General features: G+C 48.2%; 1 protein-coding gene across 2 annotated transcripts in view; it reads left to right on the top strand.

The window, feature by feature from the left end:
* Positions 1-17272, top strand: part of LOC111858319 (kalirin-like) — a 142071-nt gene that overhangs the window by 110529 nt on the left and 14270 nt on the right. The window contains exons 35-46 of one of the 2 annotated variants that reach the window (XM_023839981.2): positions 8885-9156; positions 10963-11103; positions 11613-11708; positions 11900-12012; positions 12536-12602; positions 13065-13168; positions 13253-13322; positions 14944-15030; positions 15250-15342; positions 15462-15512; positions 16243-16320; positions 17014-17199. In XM_023839981.2, coding sequence (XP_023695749.1) covers positions 8885-9156; positions 10963-11103; positions 11613-11708; positions 11900-12012; positions 12536-12602; positions 13065-13168; positions 13253-13322; positions 14944-15030; positions 15250-15342; positions 15462-15512; positions 16243-16320; positions 17014-17199 — 1358 coding nt within the window. The remainder of the gene's footprint in view (positions 1-8884; positions 9157-10962; positions 11104-11612; positions 11709-11899; positions 12013-12535; positions 12603-13064; positions 13169-13252; positions 13323-14943; positions 15031-15249; positions 15343-15461; positions 15513-16242; positions 16321-17013; positions 17200-17272) is intronic. The other variant, XM_023839982.2, reaches the window with a different exon arrangement.

Raw genomic sequence — 17272 nt, forward strand, 5'->3', positions numbered from 1 at the left:
AAAAGGAATGGGAAACATTAAGTGCAGGTGTGAGGTTCACTGCTAGGAGTGTATATCATGCTCCTAGAAGCAGGACTGAAGCCCAATAAAGCAAGGAAGAAGGCCTTCATTACTGAGAAACCGAGAAGAACCAGGCTGCAGTTTGCAATTTATTTTTTTTATTATATATATATATATATATATATATATATATATATATATATATATATATATATATATATATATATATATATATATATATATATATATATATATATATATATATATATAATATTATATTCACAGATGCACACCCATACATTTAAATGAGTGAAACAAAACAATTGTGCTGTGGTCTCTTAATTTCTTCCAGAGCTGTATATTTCAGCAGGTACATAAGTAAATAAAACTGGAAGGAGAATGAAGATGAATGTCTGTCAAAACCTGCTTTTGGGACATAAGTCATTGTTGTCACAGACCTGCATATTGTTTTGGCAAATGGAAAAAACTTCATTTGTATGTTAAATAATATTCAAATGGGAGGATGGTCACTGCATAGCACTGCAGCCTCACACCATCAGCACTGGAGGCCCCAGTTCCATTTTGTGTTTTTTTTGCCACTCCAGTTTTCCCGCAGTCCAAGTTAGGCTAATTAGCATCTCTAAATTAGCTGTAGTGTATGAGTATGAATACGTGTCTCTGCCCTGTGCTGGACTGGCTTGTCATCCTGGGAATGCCCCAGCCTGGAATGAGCTCCAGCCCCCATGTGACCCAGAAGCAAGGATAATATTTAAGCGGATGTTTGTTCATTAATATCTGATCTGTCAAGGCCAGTGGTCACCCAGTTGGCGGACTCTGGTCCACGCCCGGACTGAAATACAATCCAAACCAAACAATGGATTGAAATTTTTCTGTCGAGATTCCCCACAATTGACAAACTTTATTGTGGGGGGACTCCCCGCCTTGGTTGGCAAATTTTTTTTCCCGGCCTTCTTGGCTGGTGGAATTTGGCCCTTGGGGGGGAAATGACTGGGGGCTCCTGGTGGGACCTGGCATGATCACCGGTCAACCTTCATTGATGGTTGCATCCCTTTTATTTCATCATGACAGATGCCTGCTCTGCTAGGGAAAACCCAGACAAAGCTTCAGGGATTTGTTTTGAGAGGTTTTGCGTGGATATTTACTGGGAGTGGTTTATATTGTAATAGTTGCTCTGGGTGTTCTCCCACCTGATTGGCTGCTGAGCCTCACTGGAGCCTTTGTTTAAAAGGGTGTAACTTGAGACGCTCTAAGTGCATGTGTGTCAGCGTGCGGCATTTTTTTTCTTTTCCTCTTGCACATTCACACGGGTTGGTGAGCTGCACGCTGTGTGACCTGCCCCTTCTGGTGGTACCTCCCACTACCCTCCTCCAGAATATCAGGCACAGCAGAGAGCAGGCACTGGACGCCGGCACTGCAGTTCTGCTTGTGGATATCACTGCTTGTGCGGCACTCTCAATCTCTCGTGGCTAACCCCCCTACACCACCCGCCTCTCACCATGAGATCGTAACTGGGCAGGATGAAAGGCGGAATGGGCTGCTGTTCTTGCCACTGGTGCTTTGGCTGGACCCTGGAGCACTGCTGCTGCTGCTGCCCTGCCATTATCGGTGCGTTACTCGTTTCCATTGCTGCTAGATTCCTCCAACTGGGACAGGGTACCCAAGTTCTGCAATTGGTGAGAGTTGCCCTTTGTTGGGCCATGGAGCTCAGGTTCCAGAATGCGTGTGAGGTGCACTTGATTTGGGCATGGATCTCGAGTGTTGGAATGTGTGTGAATGGTTCCATGACTTGACCGTTCTCATTCAATGAATGAATGTTATGGACATTGTACGTTGTGTTGATGTGTGCTTTAAAAGTCCCAGCTTGTACTGCTGGGAATGTTTTTTTATTATTATTGTTGTTATTATTATTGCATAGACCCACAGCCTCAAGGAGTGTGTGCATATATGCATATGTATTAAATATTGGGAAGATACATCTAGCAACTTTTGTGATTTGGGGTTTCATCTCTTCAGTCTCTTTGCTTTCTAGCTGATGCTTGCGTCAAGCTGGACTCTGTAGTTCATCTCCAGCCTTGGGCTTGGCATGAAGCCTGATATATTGGCACAGACTGCCTGAGACTTAACTGGGTGGCTCTGTCATGTCGATGAAGGCTATAGTGTTCCCATCTCTGTCCAATTTGCTGTCTGTCGCGAATGGTGCAGGAAGACTCTGGTGACGAGTAACTCGCCATACCAGGTACCGCTAGGTGATCTGGCCCGGTGCCACAATGCCAGTGAAGAGAATGAGGATGGCATCTTCATTGGCAAATGACACCGGGATGTGTGCGGTCTAGGTTCCAGACAACAGCTCCATGCAAAACAGTTTGGCGTTCAACTCAAATTTGCCTCTGTTTTGATGATTAACATGGAAAGTACAGTAGCTGTTCTCATGTGTTGAGGTATTTGAGTGATAACAGTATTCCTCGATGCGTTTCTTTGAAAGGGAGGTGGGACGTTTATTTTACAAGATGTTATTTTGTCACGGCTGTCAGTGTCGATAAGAGAAACCCTTGGTATGGGGACATTTAACTGTGAGAATGTAAACGTCCTGCAGACCTGTGGTATGTCCCTCTTGGGACTTCTTGGCACTTGCTCTATCATTTGTCACACATCAGGTTCCCTTCACATTTTCTGACTAAACTGAAAGTTAGACTTTTTTATATGCAGAACAGCGGTTCCCTTAAAATCTGTTCAGTTGCTGTTATTGTTGTTAGGAGTTGACAGAAACAGGAAATGGGAATCCACTGGTTTGGGTGTGAAGGATTATAAAGCTTGGAGTAGCCATGCATAAGTCGTGGGTGGAAATGGTGGGTGGAACTGAGCTGTAATCTTGGGAGCAGAGCCGTGTGTCATAGGCTGGTGCCGCCCAGTGGGAAGGTGTGGGGACGATGGACAGACTGGTCAATCAGGTTTCCATACGGTACGACGCCATCTGTCACACGTCAGCTCCTGCAGCCAGGAGCTGTCCCGCTCCTTGGTCTCCTGCTGTGGGACGCTGGCTCAGTGCTCCTCGTCGCCAGGACCTTGTGTTGGTAGCTAAACACGAGACAGCTTGTGTGAGTAAACTCCGACTAGGAAGGTCGTGATGGTATGATAAACGAACCCCCCCGAAACTCCACACCCGTGTTTGTGCATAATTACATCTTGCATAAACAATGTAAAGAAACCAACAACCTGTAATTATGCCGTTTATGTTGTAATGAGTAGCCATTTAGGCTTTAAATATCACGCATTTAGAAGGGAAATCTCTCCAACTTCAGTTTGGTCCTGTATAAATCACTTTCTTTTTGCTTCTCCGTGTGTACCATACATTAATTGTGAAGAGAACCCAGTGAGTGTCTTGTTTTTTTTTTTACGTTTCGTCGAACATCCCAGGCTGGTGGTGTGGAATGTTCTGGAATGTTGGTAGGAGAGCATGTTTTGTCCCATGGGCTGAGACTAGAGTCTCCTGGGGAAGTTGCCTGGCCTTCCTGTGGAGATCATCATGTCAACCAAATGGTCACCGTGGAATCTACATGTGGTATTTCTGTCTGAAAGGGTTAGGGTTTGGGTCAGTCACGGTGCGTTTGCCTGCCGTTCCCTGAAAAGCCCAGATTATTCCGGGACTGACTGTGGGGGCAGGTAGCATCCAAGGTTATTGTACAAGTTCTTATTCTCTCTCTCTTGCTTTTTGTCTTTGCCAGGATAGTATGGTGTTTGTGTTCTTGCTCTGATTTTTGGTTGCAGACGTCCAGTGCTGTGTGACCTGCAGAGTTGTTTGGACCTCTCTGCTGATGGCGGCAAATGCAAATTACTGTGGAAAAAATAAGAAAATACTAATAAAAAGGCAGTAGTTTGAACAGAAATTGCCATTTTGCAATTTCTGATTTTTATCAAAAGCAGAAGCCAAACGCAAGCTTTGGGGAGGAGAATGGAAGCTTTAAATGTGCTGAAGGTCACCGATGAAACATCCCATCTGACACACACAGTTAGCAGATAACAACATTATCAGTCAGCTGGAAGAAAAGTGCTCGAAGCTGTCGTCTGCTTGGAAAAGCAAAGCCCTGGGGTCTTATCAGTACGCACAATGCTCCCGATTAAGGATCTTTAATTTCTGTGGCAGGTCCGTGTAGTTTAGAATATGTGTTATTGTTTGCAGATAATTACACCTGGAATAGCTACCTAGTCTGTACATCTAGCATGGTCGCCTGCTTCCAAAGACTTAAGCTGGAGTGGTATGTTTCTCTTTAGGACGGGGAATTAGTATCCTTCACGCCTTTCTGTTGACTGTTCCTTAGAATACTCATCCCTCTGGTAGGAAATATTCCAAATTCTCTTCCGTTGAGAGCATGGTCCCAGCTTGTTCTGTGACTTGTTTACGCTGATGTCGATTTGCGTTAAATAGATCCATTCTTCCACAATCCCATTTCAACATCTTTTCCGTTCTAACCTGGGAATAAGGAAGTGACCTTCAGTCTTGCTTTTCATGCTGTGTCTGGCCAGTTCATCCACACTGCTCTGAATGCTTCTTTTGAAGTTGGTAGATGTTTCTCCTTTCTCCGTGGCCCTGTTTCCTTTAAACAAGGACATTTTTCTGAAAAGCAGATCATTTTTTTTTTCCATGCAAAATGAAAAGTGATTTTGATCATCTGTTTTTAGGTCTTTGTGTTTAGTGAAAACAACTCCGTATTGTGTGTGGGTCTGTGTGCATGTGTGCTCGGTGCAGGCTTTCTGTGTCTCAGCAGGGAGATGGAGCTAGTGGGACACTGCTGCCCCTCACCGTTTCCATGCTGAGTGAGTGTAGCTGGATGGGGCCATATGGCCAGCAGGTGGCGTAGTGGTCAAGGAACCACAGACCAAATATCTGCTAGTTGATATTCGTCTTTGGGAAGTGCTGTCAACTCTTTTCCTAGCTCCCTGCAAAGTGTAAAACTGTAAGGTGTAAATTTGTTTTGTATCAGAGCTTCACTGTAAATCCGCCACAGAATCCAGATGGAAAATCTGACCTGTGACGGGGGGGGGAGCGTGGAACGACCCGTTTCTAATGCGCTACAGACAGTACTTGTGCGCTGTCGTCAGTCAGAGGGCGATGTCAGGCTTCCATGACGCAGTCCTCCAAGTGCCACCTTCTGGTCACGGGGACCCTGACGTGGGGCAGCCGTCAGCCGTTACTTGCAGCTTTGCGTCCCTCTGTGGATCTGACGGGGCTTGGCGGCGAGCGGACGTGACCCGATTCTCCCCGAAGCCAAAAAGGAACATTGTGGGCTCTGAGAGGAGGAAAGCCGTGACCCCACACTACCCCCCACCCCCCCAAGCTGCATGTACGAGACAGCAGAAGGGCCCCATTCACAACATCAATGCAGCATTTCACTGGTTAATTGCACAGTGTTCGCGGCTCTGCTCGCCTGTCCCTTGGAGCGGCGGACAGTGACTCTGCTCTCTCTCCATCACATCCCGTTGTACGGCTGCCTGGTCCACAGAGCTGTTCTCGGGGGCACTGTCATACGGTACAAGGTCATCCATTCAGCCACATACTTCCTAGTGGAAAGAACTAGGCAGCGTATCCCATGGCTGTGCAGCTGTGGTCTGGCCTGAATTAGGCAGCACCCCTTAGCCTACAGGACTGGTTACCTAACCAGGCAATTTTATACTTCATGTCCCTGGACATCTGCTCTAAGTTCAAGGGCTTTTTGCTTTGCTGTTACTGTACTGTTTTAACCACCTTTTAATTCTTAATCCACCACAGCCCCCCTCCCCAGCCCAGGTCAGTGATCTCTGCTCATTTCCTCTCAGCACATACTTTTGCACAAACACCTCTATAAATTAAAAGAATTGCCAAATTAAGCCACACCCATTGTTGACAGATGTATATAATTAAGCACACAGTAACAATGTCTTACAACAAACATTGTCAGCTACATGAGTCCTTTACAGGAGAGGTTAGTGACTTTCCACTCGTCACCATCACAGGACGCCAACACGAAGGTTCACACCGCATCTCTGCCCTGCTGGAGCAGTTCTGGTCAACTGCAAGTAATCGTGAAGATCAAAACGTCAGGGTGCAAATTCAGGTGTGAATTAGTCGAAATCACAAATTCACAGAAAGGGACCTGACAAGGCAGCATCAATACCCACCCTCAATGGCCACAAAGCCCCCCTGCAATGTTCTGACATCTAATGGAAAGCCTCCCCAGAAGAGTAGTGGACTGATGATATCATGATTTTGCACAAGCTGGTGGCTGCATACTCTTGGCCATGTAGCGTGAGATGGACTGAAAGCAGAACCTTGCATTAAAGATCTGCTCAGCTTCTGTCCTTTAACCTACAGCAGCCTTGCTCACGTTTGCTGCAAAATAGGTTTCCCAGTGTAAGACGTTCATCATAATACCTAAAGAACAGACTTGGTTTGTTACCGATACTGGTTGCTGTCCACCCTGTCGGAAGCAGAGCCCGACGGTGGCTGGGGAGTGCGGCCTCGCTTCGGGGTTTTTTCTGCACGCAGCACATGGGGCCGGCGAGGCCTCACCGCTTCCTGTGCGCGTGACTCGCCTTCTCTCATGCTTCGTTCACCGGGCAGACTTACGGAAGCCGAATCCTGCTCATCACAGCACCGCGTCGCCCCCTTAGCCCACAGCGGCCTCATCGTTGGGGTGGTTAATAGGTGACCCGATTAACAGAGTCCAGTAACACAGTAACTTGGAGTATTTGCGAACAAATTCTTGACCGCTTGACTTAACTTTTCAGTTTTATGCATTTTCAAGGATCCCGCCTCTTGGTTGAATTTTTGCTAGCTGGGGCTGCTTTGTCTGGAATTACAGCATGGTATTATATGTATTATATTATTCATCATTGCCCTATGACATCATTTCTGCGCACCTGTGTCTGGATGGAGTTATGTGGAGAGAAGGGTGGGGCTCCTTAAGGTGTCTCCCGTCTTTAACCATTGCAGCTTCTCTCACTCACGCTAAAGCGACGATTGTGTTACTTGACCTTCCTAATTACTCAGTCAGCCACTTTACTTTGTTACCCACCTTCACAGCCCAAGTGTGAGTTTGGAGAGTGCCGAATCTTCAGTCTGCACGCTGTTCATATGGCTGCTGCTTGTTCTGCTGGATGGCGTCAAGGGTCAAAGCAGACTATGCTCTGAAACAGGTGTTTGTTACAGTGTAGTTGAAATAAGATGTGCAGACACAGCTTAATGCTCTTGATTTAATGCCCTTGAGCAGAATGTTTAAATGACTCCAGCGGAAGCGTCTGGCTGTTTGATTAAAAAAACATGTATGTGTGTCTATATTTCTGTGGCCATGCAGAGTCCTGTCCAGAGCACTGTGGCTTGTCGATGTGCTTTCAGCTGCCTCTTCTTAGGCCAGCGGGTTGGCTGTTAAGGAGGAGGGCTACGCCGCGGAGTGGTCCAGCCGCCACGCCATTGGCCCGCTGTGGTCCGGCCGCCACACCATTGGCCCGCTGTGGTCCGGCCGCCACGCCATTGGCCTGCCGTCAGTAACGTGCATGCACATGGTGAGCCGTATGTCGTCAGTTAGCAGACCCGAGAGTTCCCTGGCTGTACGAGAAGGATCGTCACGCTGTGCTCCGAGCTGAAGTAATGAAGTCCATCTGCACGCCGCTCCGCCCTATCTGCGGGGGCATATCTCCGTACCCAGCGGCAGCAGCCTCGCGCGCGCGAGACCGTGTTTGTGTTGACCATCGTTGTGCATTGAGTTTGTTCCAGTCATTAGGCTACATCGTCCTAAAGATGTGTGTTTGGTAGCCGGTTTTGTTGCAGGAATGGTGTTTGGGGTACATGAACACAGCGGTTCCGCTAACATTTCTGGGCCTGACTTGCTCAGGGCCCCGGAATAGATGGAACAAAGCCTGCCTGTTCAGCATCGTCGGGGACACAGCTGACAAAGGGGGGTACACAAGGAGCCGTGGGCACGTCCGGGGGCTTTCAGACTGTCGGCACTCATGTCAGACCTGCACTGGGCAGGATGCTGAGCAGAACTGTGTGATGCAGGGATGGGAGGAAGGAGGAGGACTGCCTGAAAGAGAGGAAGGGTATCGGGCTGCAGCATCGCATGGGCCCGGGTATCTGGGTCACGTTTTCTGGGCTCGATTTGTTTCAGTCTGGTGCTAAAACACAGATGAAGTGAGGGAATGCTCTCTCCCTCCTTTTCAGTACTCTCGTTTTCTTATGACTCACTAACACACTTTCTTATGATGTCAAACAGGAAGCAATTTCCCAAAAGGTAAATGGTTCATAACCATATGGGGCAGGGTTGTTGTCGAACTGGTCAGGAAGAGAGGAGATGATGATTTGCAGAGAACATGTCTGATGTTGTTCCGGGGGGGTGGGTGGGTGAAGCCCCCCTCGCTGCAGGGATGTGCTCTTCACCCAGCCCTCATGTGACTGGATGACTGCGAGGACAAGCGTGTCGTTCATGACTCATGGCACTGCCTGCTCGTGGAATCTGGGGGAGGGGAAATCGTACGCGATCATGTGCTCCGTGACAGGAACCAGGTGGCGAGATAAGGTTCTACCGCTGAGCTGCGCAGCTTCCAAACTGAGTGAACAGAACCACAGAGCTTGCTGTCATGCCTTAATTGTTATGCCTTAATTGGGAGAGCAAGCATGCAGTTGCATGGACAAGATTCCGGCCTGTTTTGCTTTTGGTGCTTATCGGGGTCTCTGTGCTTGGCTGGCTCCTGTTATGCTGAGTACAGCCTATCTCTGTGTGATTCTCTTTTTCTGCACCCTGAACTGGTAAAGGGTTCTTTACGCTGGATGCCGTGGTTCTCATCAGGATGCACGGCCTTTAAGACGCCATCCCCATTTCTGCTCTTTCAGAGAACTACTCAGTCGGCGGCTCGGAGGCCAAGACAGACTCTGTGGCCACCCTGCAGCCGCAGGCCTCCGTCAGCTCCATCCAGACCGGCTCGCCGGGCTCCAAGCGGCCCAGCAACACGCTGAAGAAGTGGCTGACCAGCCCCGTTCGGCGCCTCAGTCACGGCAAGGCCGACAGCGTCTGCAAGAAAGTGCCCGGCAAGCCCAAGAAGCGGGAAGGTCGCAAGAGCATCGACCTCGGGCCCAAGTTTGAGCAGGACGAGAGTGCCGACGAGGTAACGGGGGCCTCGCATGTGCTCCATGGGCTGATTTCTGTCCCTTGAGGCTACCGGCAGAGGGGTTTATGTGTCTTCTATGCCAATTATCTGTCCCCTTGTCCTAAAGATGGCTGACTCCAGCTCTCTGTAGGTACGTCTCATCGCTAAACAAATTACAACTAAATATAACTTCATGTGCGTTCATGTGGCCAGAAGCCGATGATTTTGGTTTGGCCAATTTCTGTAGAACCTCATTTGCATGGAGCAGAATATAGTAAATGAGGAAGTTTGATCATGGGAAGGTAGCAGGCCTTGCTGGGGAGTACCAGTTGTTCCCTCAAAGGTCACACTTTCCCTGGTTTTGTCCCCCTATCTTGTACGGCCCCCCCATCCTCCCAGTAGCTGCCTCAAACCATTGGTACTGTGTGCTTCAGCTACACAGCCTTTATTTATAACGTCCATTTATCTGACCACAGAGCAAATAACGTTTCATTAAAGCTCCTTGTTTTCGTAATGAGCCTCTGGAGCATTCTGAACTACGGCGTATGCGAAAAACACTCAGGCGGGTCACCTGACCTCAGGCAGGACACGTCATGACACAGTTGGACGTGTCCTTGTTTATGTGGTCAAGCCCCTTGCCCCTGGCTGGGGTTGCGTGTGCCTGTCAGCTGAGTTACACACATCCTGTCCTTTGTACCGGCGCCCCCTGTAGGCCTGGGTGTCTTCACGCATAAGGGATGCCTCTCTGTTCTCAGTGACAAAGGGCCTGCCTTTTGGTGGATCTTGTGATAGTGGTTTTTTAAGGTGTTTGAATTGAAATTGCCTTTCTTTGGCAATTTAGATTCTTCTTGTAAATGACCATAAATTTAGACATTCTTATTTTGAGAATTATTATGCCTTTTTATTTGCAACTGCATTTTCTGTGGTCACTCTTTGAAAAGTATTTCTAGCATGGTATCGCTGTGATTCCATCTGTAACTGGGGTGAAAGCCTTGTCTTCAGAATGTTTCCTGCTTTTAATACATGTGATTTACCACACAAAGATGCTGTTTAAGGCATTTTTGCATTTCAGATTTCAGCAGCACTTCAAAACATCTTTTTTGTTTTTTGTGTAACATTCTTAGCAGATGTATTTATCCAAGAGCGAGAAAGTCGGATCAGGAGCCGAGTGTTCTGGGCCTTGTGAATCACTCGGCTGACCCCAGGATTTGAACCGGTGACCTTCCGATCATAAGCCTGCTGTCCTTACCTTAGTGTATCGTATCACTGTTATGCAGACGGCACACGGTTATACCTTCCACTCAAGCTGAGTGAAAATGGTGACCTTCCACAATCCCTACTGTGTGAGGGATGTGCAGTGCTGGATGTCAAACAGTTTCCTTAAATTAAACCAAGACGATGTGATTTTATTGCGCAGCACCTGCTGTCTTGTAAGTGTGCATTATAAATAAAGGTGCCTTGACTCGACTCGACTTACCCACTGAGCTGCACAGCACCCCCTAGCAGTGTGTCCCTGTTTGCGTTTTTGCTGCCACCTGAGCAGCCCCAGACTGGGCTCGTACGGCTGCTCCATCCCCTTTGATGGAAAACCGATCCCCTTTTCTGGCTCCTCTCGGCCTTTGATGTCACTGATTTCCATCTTTGCTTTGCATGAAATGAATGGCTGCTCCACAGTGGCATCTGGTCTTTCTGGAAATGCTCTGCTGGGGACTCAATGGGACAAAAGAGGGCCTGTCATGTGGGGCAGAGTCAGAGGACGGCCGGAGGGGGGTCGACGTGCCCTCTGACCTCCCCCCCCCACCCTGTGCCTCTGGTCTCTTGCAGAGGGCCAGGAAGGAGGGCACACTGCCCAAATCTGCGTCCGGCATGCAGAGCGGAGGGGAGGAGGAGCTGGAGGACGAGGCGCACACCCCCCTGCCTCCCCCCATGGAGATCATCAAGGATCCCTCATCCCAGGAAGAGAAGGTACGGCCCCTTTAGGGTTCTATGCTGCTGCCGCTTTTTTTTTGTTCCAGTTTGTTCTAAGCTTATCAGAAGCGGATCTGGGTTCTGTATTGGTTCCCAACAGGTCAAACCGCACAGTAACTGGATAATTCTGCCCGCTGTGGGGTCTCCTGCGGGCACTAATCCTCACTGAGTAGGGGTGGGGGGGCATACGGGCATTCTCCTGCTGCTGTTATCTATATGCATTTATCTGCTGACGCACTGTGGATGAGTGAGGTCCCAGACGCGGTGATGCCCAGACCTGCACCCGGCTTCTTCCTCCTGCCGCATCATTCCGATGCTCTGCTACCTCCCCCCCCCCCCCCCCCCGTACTAACTGGGCTGATCCCCAGGCCTGTCTGACTCTCCACACCTATCGCCCCCAACTCCGCCCGCATCTAACAGCAGCTTGTCTCTCTCCCCCTGTCCCCCCCCCCCCCGGCACGCCTACCCACCCGCCTTCCTCTCTCTTGCCAACCCGCTCCGCGCAGTCCGCCGCTTTGCTTGCCGCGCGCCAAAGCTCCGTCGAGATCCCCAGTGCGGCCGAGCTGGTCAGCGCCATAGAGAGGCTGGTCCAGACCAAGACGGTGAGTGCGGCTTCGTGGTGGATCCTCCCGTTCATATTTATAGGGAAATGACAGTTCGCTTTTTTATAGTCCTGCATAAACACGCAATGCTGTCACCCCGCCCTTATTCTTAATTAAATGCTGCATTGCAGTCCTAGTTCAAATCCTAAACCGGTTTGTCTGAAACCGATCGGACGGTTTCCCTCCTGCAGAGCCTGGAGCCGTACCCGCGGCTTTGTGCGCTGACCGCGCCCGCCGAGCAGCCCACCATGGCGCCCAAGAACCCAGAGGCAGAGCAGCGGGCCAAGGCTCTGCGCGGCCGCATGTAAGGGCCGCCGTGCCCCCGCCCCCTGGGCCTAGGCCCCGCCCCCTGGGCCTAGGCCCCGCCCCCTGGGTCTAGGCCCCGCCTCTTTTCACCATGAACACAGTCCTTAGCATTGACACAGATTTTGAAATATAGCATTAAATCACACACACGTTTCTTAGTTACACCCCCCCTTCTCCCTGTATCATTTCCATTTCTTTATCCTCAAGGTTTTATTTTCATTGTTTGATCCCATTTTGAGGATCTTTCCTGACCTTTCTCACCAAGAGAAATTAAGTCTCAGGATGGCATCACATCATGCCTCAAACCAGACTTTGATAATATTTGAGGATGTGTAATAATGTCTCGTCCACGAAAATGAGAAGCTGGACTGACACACGCCGTGGGCGTTTGCACAGCTAGCTGCTGGATTTCGATGACGAGCTGATTTTCGTTAGCCACTGCATCGCCCTCTGCTGGTCATTTTGTCATTGCTGTTCTTTTGATTGGCTCTGGTGATGCTTAAAGCTTTGCCCGTCAACAGGTTTGTGCTTAACGAGCTGATACAGACCGAGAAAGATTACGTAAGGGACCTGGGCATCGTGGTAGAGGTGAGTCAGCATAACCTAAGGTCACAAGGTCACTTCACACTTTATGTTGATGAACTATTCCGACCCACCGCCCTGACTACTGCGGTGGGTCTCTGTTATATCCCTACTAGTCACTGTCCTTGTACAAGCCTGTTTGTGTCAAACATCTGTGTTGTATGAGCCATCTACAGATATCCTGAGCCTTATCTGAATGCATTTTCCTAGTGTGAGTTTGTCTATGCATGTGTGAGCATACACAAGTGCTTCTAAACTTAGATTTTTATTCATGTTTCACAGAAACGTAGACTTTCTGAGAAACGTAGACTCTACAACTTCAATTGTTATCAATTTAAAGATTCGAAAAATCGTAGATCCACTGAAGCCAAAATAATAGTTAAAAAATATATTTAAATATTCATTAAATATATTAAGTCAGCTTTAGTGATGTGCAGGGTTGTTAATGTTTGCGTTTGGATGTCATAGGGCTTCATGAAGAGAATAGAGGAGAAGGGGATCCCTGAAGACATGAAAGGAAAAGACAAGATAGTCTTTGGCAACATCCATCAGATCTCCGACTGGCACAGAGAGTACGTCGGCAGTGCAGAGTTCTGTATTTTGTAGCCCACACTCTTTAAACCTTGAATAATCGTGTTTCATTTCTCTCCTTGCAGCTTTTTCCTGGGTGAACTGGAGAAGTGTCTTCAAGACCATGACCGGCTTGCGGAGCTTTTCATAAAACACGTATGTAGGAGCATGGGCCACGTCCCCGCCATTTTTATGTTATTTATTTCTGTTTAGAGCATCCAATCGGGCTGTAGGCCTCCCGTTCCAAATGCTTCCCTCATGCGATGCGTGAGCCTGCTGTCCGCCTCCTAATTCTACAAGAACTTGTCGGATCCCAGGCCAGTTTCCATGGTCCATTCCAGCAGCGAATGTTAATGTGCCACAGCTGGGCTTTGACCTAGACGCTCTGTGAAACGCCTCTTATATTGGTCCCAGTTTGACTATGAAACTTCTGTTAGCTAACACGCTTAGCGGACACCTTATCAGAAATCTGTGTGTTTTTACTTTTCCAAAGGGGGATGCGTAACCAAAGGCTTGGCTGCACCACGTCTCTTGGTGCGGGCTTTTGTTTCCCCACTGAGAAAAGGCACTTAACCTGCAGTTCTTCCGTAAAAATATCCAAGTCGGTGCATGGGCGGGCTGCCCGGGTCATGTGCTCGGTAAACAAGCCCCATCCAATTACGCCGCTGCCTGGTGACGACTGACAAGATGCACTGATGGCGTTTCCTTTGTCTTGGTGTCTGTAGCAACAGGCTTCAGGGTCGGATCCGACTCATTTTGTCAACTACAGGTTGTGGCTTCTTCAAATTTGTGCCTTTTAAACTTTTTCATTTGCTTTTTAAGTTGTTTTACAGCCCTATAAATTAATACTGGACTAGAAACGTGTCAGTAATTAGCTGGAGACGTTTTCCTGCAGCGCAACGGAACACTAAGGCCCTGATTATTAGCGTGTATATGTATGTAGATGCATGCATTTACTGTGTATATAATCTCCCCACCTGGAACTGGAGCAATCGGACGTCTAGCACAAATTCTGTAATTCAGGTGTGAACTTAAAGTAAGCTGTCAGTCCTGGATGCACAGAAGTACAGTATACATTTTGGCTGGGTGCCAGGTTGCGGTGGGCGTGAGAATGAGCAAGTGGACTCGAAACTTGGATATACAGCAGCGTACATCTTCAGATCACCTTCAGATCTCACACCTCTACTCTCTTCTCATTTAATGAAAAGATGCCAAGCCGAATGGGATGAAAATATTAATGACAAAAAAAGTCAACTTTTAAAAAGGTCGTCTATGCAATATGTGTTGTTGGACCATACAGTCTGACTCATGTTTGTACTTGCAGGTGAAGATCCACCTGTATGTCCTGCACGAAAAACTCATTTAACTGTTACATTTATTGTGTTGTTTTTCTTTTAATTGGTGGAGTTACCATTTTACTAACTCTTTTAAAGAGATTTTCAGTAAAGTTTTTAGATTTGTTTCAAAAGCTATTCTCAAACATCCTTTTTAGATTGTTTTAACTGGTCATAGCATTTTATAGTTATTTATGAAGTTTTTACCGTTTAGGTTATTCAGTTTGTTTTAATACCCATATACTTTCGCCGTGAATGTAGCCGTAGTAGCTGGCTTGGCGTCACCAGTCAACATAACTAACTGATCTGCAATCGCAGTATAAGCATTTTTTATTTTTGTGTCACTGTTAGCAGAACAAAGCCAGCTAAAATTGTATGCCTGTCATATCTGAGCCCTCAGCCAAGGACGATGGTGATGTGTTTTGTTTGTTTTTACATTACAGGAGCGGCGATTGCACATGTACGTGGTGTACTGCCAGAACAAGCCCACCTCTGAGTTCATTGTGGCTGAATATGATGCGTACTTTGAGGTAAACAGCTTTTTTTTTCCTCCTCCTGGTTCAGGGGTTCGCTGTGACCCCATACTGGATAAGCATCTGTGAAGAACAGCTTAGTAATCATTGAATTCAAATGGGCAGTGGGTCTCGTCCCCTTTGTTCCCACATCGCTCTAATGCCTTTCATCTGGAATTGCCGGATTAGTACACAACAGCAGCCCATCCAGTTTGTTTTTGTTTTTTCTGTTCACAGGAGGTACAGCAAGAAATAAACTCAAGGCTGACTATCAGTGATTATCTCATAAAACCCATCCAGAGAATCACCAAGTATCAGCTTCTGCTCAAGGTAGAATGTGCTATATTTGGAAAACTCTGAGTGCTGTCATGCTGTCGCCCCCTGGGGGCTGCATGTGGCGATACAGTGACCGGGAGTGAAAGCTAAAGCAAGGTTTGTTTGTTCTGAAGGATTTCCTGAAGTACACTTCGAAGGCGGGTATGGACTGCCAGGACATTGAGGTACGAAACAGAGCTTGTTGTGTTCTGTTGGGTACAGGTGCTCCCAACTTTACGATGGTTTGACCAGGATATTTTGACTTTGTGCATCACTATTGCATCATCGTAATCAGTAGTCAACTATGAATTTTGCTTTGGTCCTGGGCTAGCAATATGGCGTACGATACTTTCTATTGATGCTGGGCAATGGCCAATCTAGTGTTTGTGAGCGTAAACTTCTCATACAGTGTTTACCAACATATTGTACAGTGTTGCTTTTTTCCCGCTGTGTTTAACCAAAACAATTGGTATTTATTTATTTACTTTTCAATTACTGGTATTTAGTTACTTACAGTAATTATTTATTTACTTATTCGGTGATTAGTAATTATTCATTTATCGTATTCAATATGATACGATATTTTCCACTTATGGTAGGTTTATCGTAGTGTGACAAATTCATAATTCAAGAGTTACAGGTACAGTTAAGTTGAAATGAGACCTGGGGTGAGTTTCCCGAAGCCTTCTTAACGCTACGCCGTTCGTTAGTTCCATCTTTTAAAACAGAACTTAAGAACGACGTAGCGTTAAGAACGCTTCGGGAAACTCACCCCAGATGGATTTGCGGCAGTATGAATTATACATAAAATACCATGCCGAAAACTGAATGACATTAATATCACGCACAGGATGTGGTGTGTATATTGTTACCCCGTAGCGTGTCCGATTCCTTACGGCGTTGTTTACGTTACAGAAAGCTGTCGACCTCATGTTCCTGGTACCCAAGCGCTGTAACGACATGATGAACCTGGGCCGGCTGCAGGGCTACGAGGTACAGTCCTGCCGGCGCCGTCCCGCGGTCGCGTCTGTCGCTCCTCGCTCATCCTGGCAGGAGAGGCCGCCCCACGAGGCGCCGCTAGTGGCTGAAGCGGCGGCTCTCGGCCGAGCTGAGCCGCTGTGCTCTGGGAAAGCTTTGGCCCGGGGTCACCTGGCATTCCCAAAGTGAATAATAAATTAGAGCAAACACACACGCCCTGATGCTGACACCCAGTGACGCACCGCGGCCAAAGGCAGAGTGGGCGTGTGCCTCAGGACGCATCCTGAAGTTTTGTTCACTCTTGGCCCGGGGAGGGGCGATATCTGCATCCCTACGAAGGGGAGACGCTGGGAAATTCATGAACTGTCAGAAAAAGCGCAGCCCTGATCTTTGCTTGCTTGTTGTTGTTGTTATACAGTGGCCAAGGGGGGAGACTGATTTCAGCGTTTGGGGGGATTACAGAGAGACTTGTTTTTCTTCCTCTGTGAAGTGCTGAGTGATTTTGTTGCTGAAGGGGAAATCTTTACAGAATCTATGTTTGTGCATTTTCTAGAAATAGTCAGGTAGATATTTATGTGTTGGAGATACAGCAGCCGTGTCCCTCCGTGAGCTCAGACACACAGCCCCCCTCAGTCCCAGAGCGCGCGTCCCCCCCCCCCCCCATTGCCGGAGCCAGCATGAGCAAGTGTTCCCCCTGTACCGCCCCAGGGGAAGCTGACGAGCCAGGGGAAGCTGCTGCAGCAGGACACGTTCTTCGTGACGGAGCAGGACTCTGGCGTGCTGTCACGCAGCAAGGAGCGCCGGGTCTTTCTCTTCGAGCAGATCGTCATCTTCAGCGAGTTGCTCCGCAAGGGCTCGTCCACACCGGGCTACCAGTTCAAGAAAAGTATCAAGGTGGGGCCCCCCGGCATTGGTGCATTCTTTGTTGACTCGCGTGACTCAGGATGGACCTGGGATGGACCAAATC

This window comes from Paramormyrops kingsleyae, chromosome 16 (assembly GCF_048594095.1).
Source record: "Paramormyrops kingsleyae isolate MSU_618 chromosome 16, PKINGS_0.4, whole genome shotgun sequence".
NCBI classification, from domain to species: domain Eukaryota; kingdom Metazoa; phylum Chordata; class Actinopteri; order Osteoglossiformes; family Mormyridae; genus Paramormyrops; species Paramormyrops kingsleyae.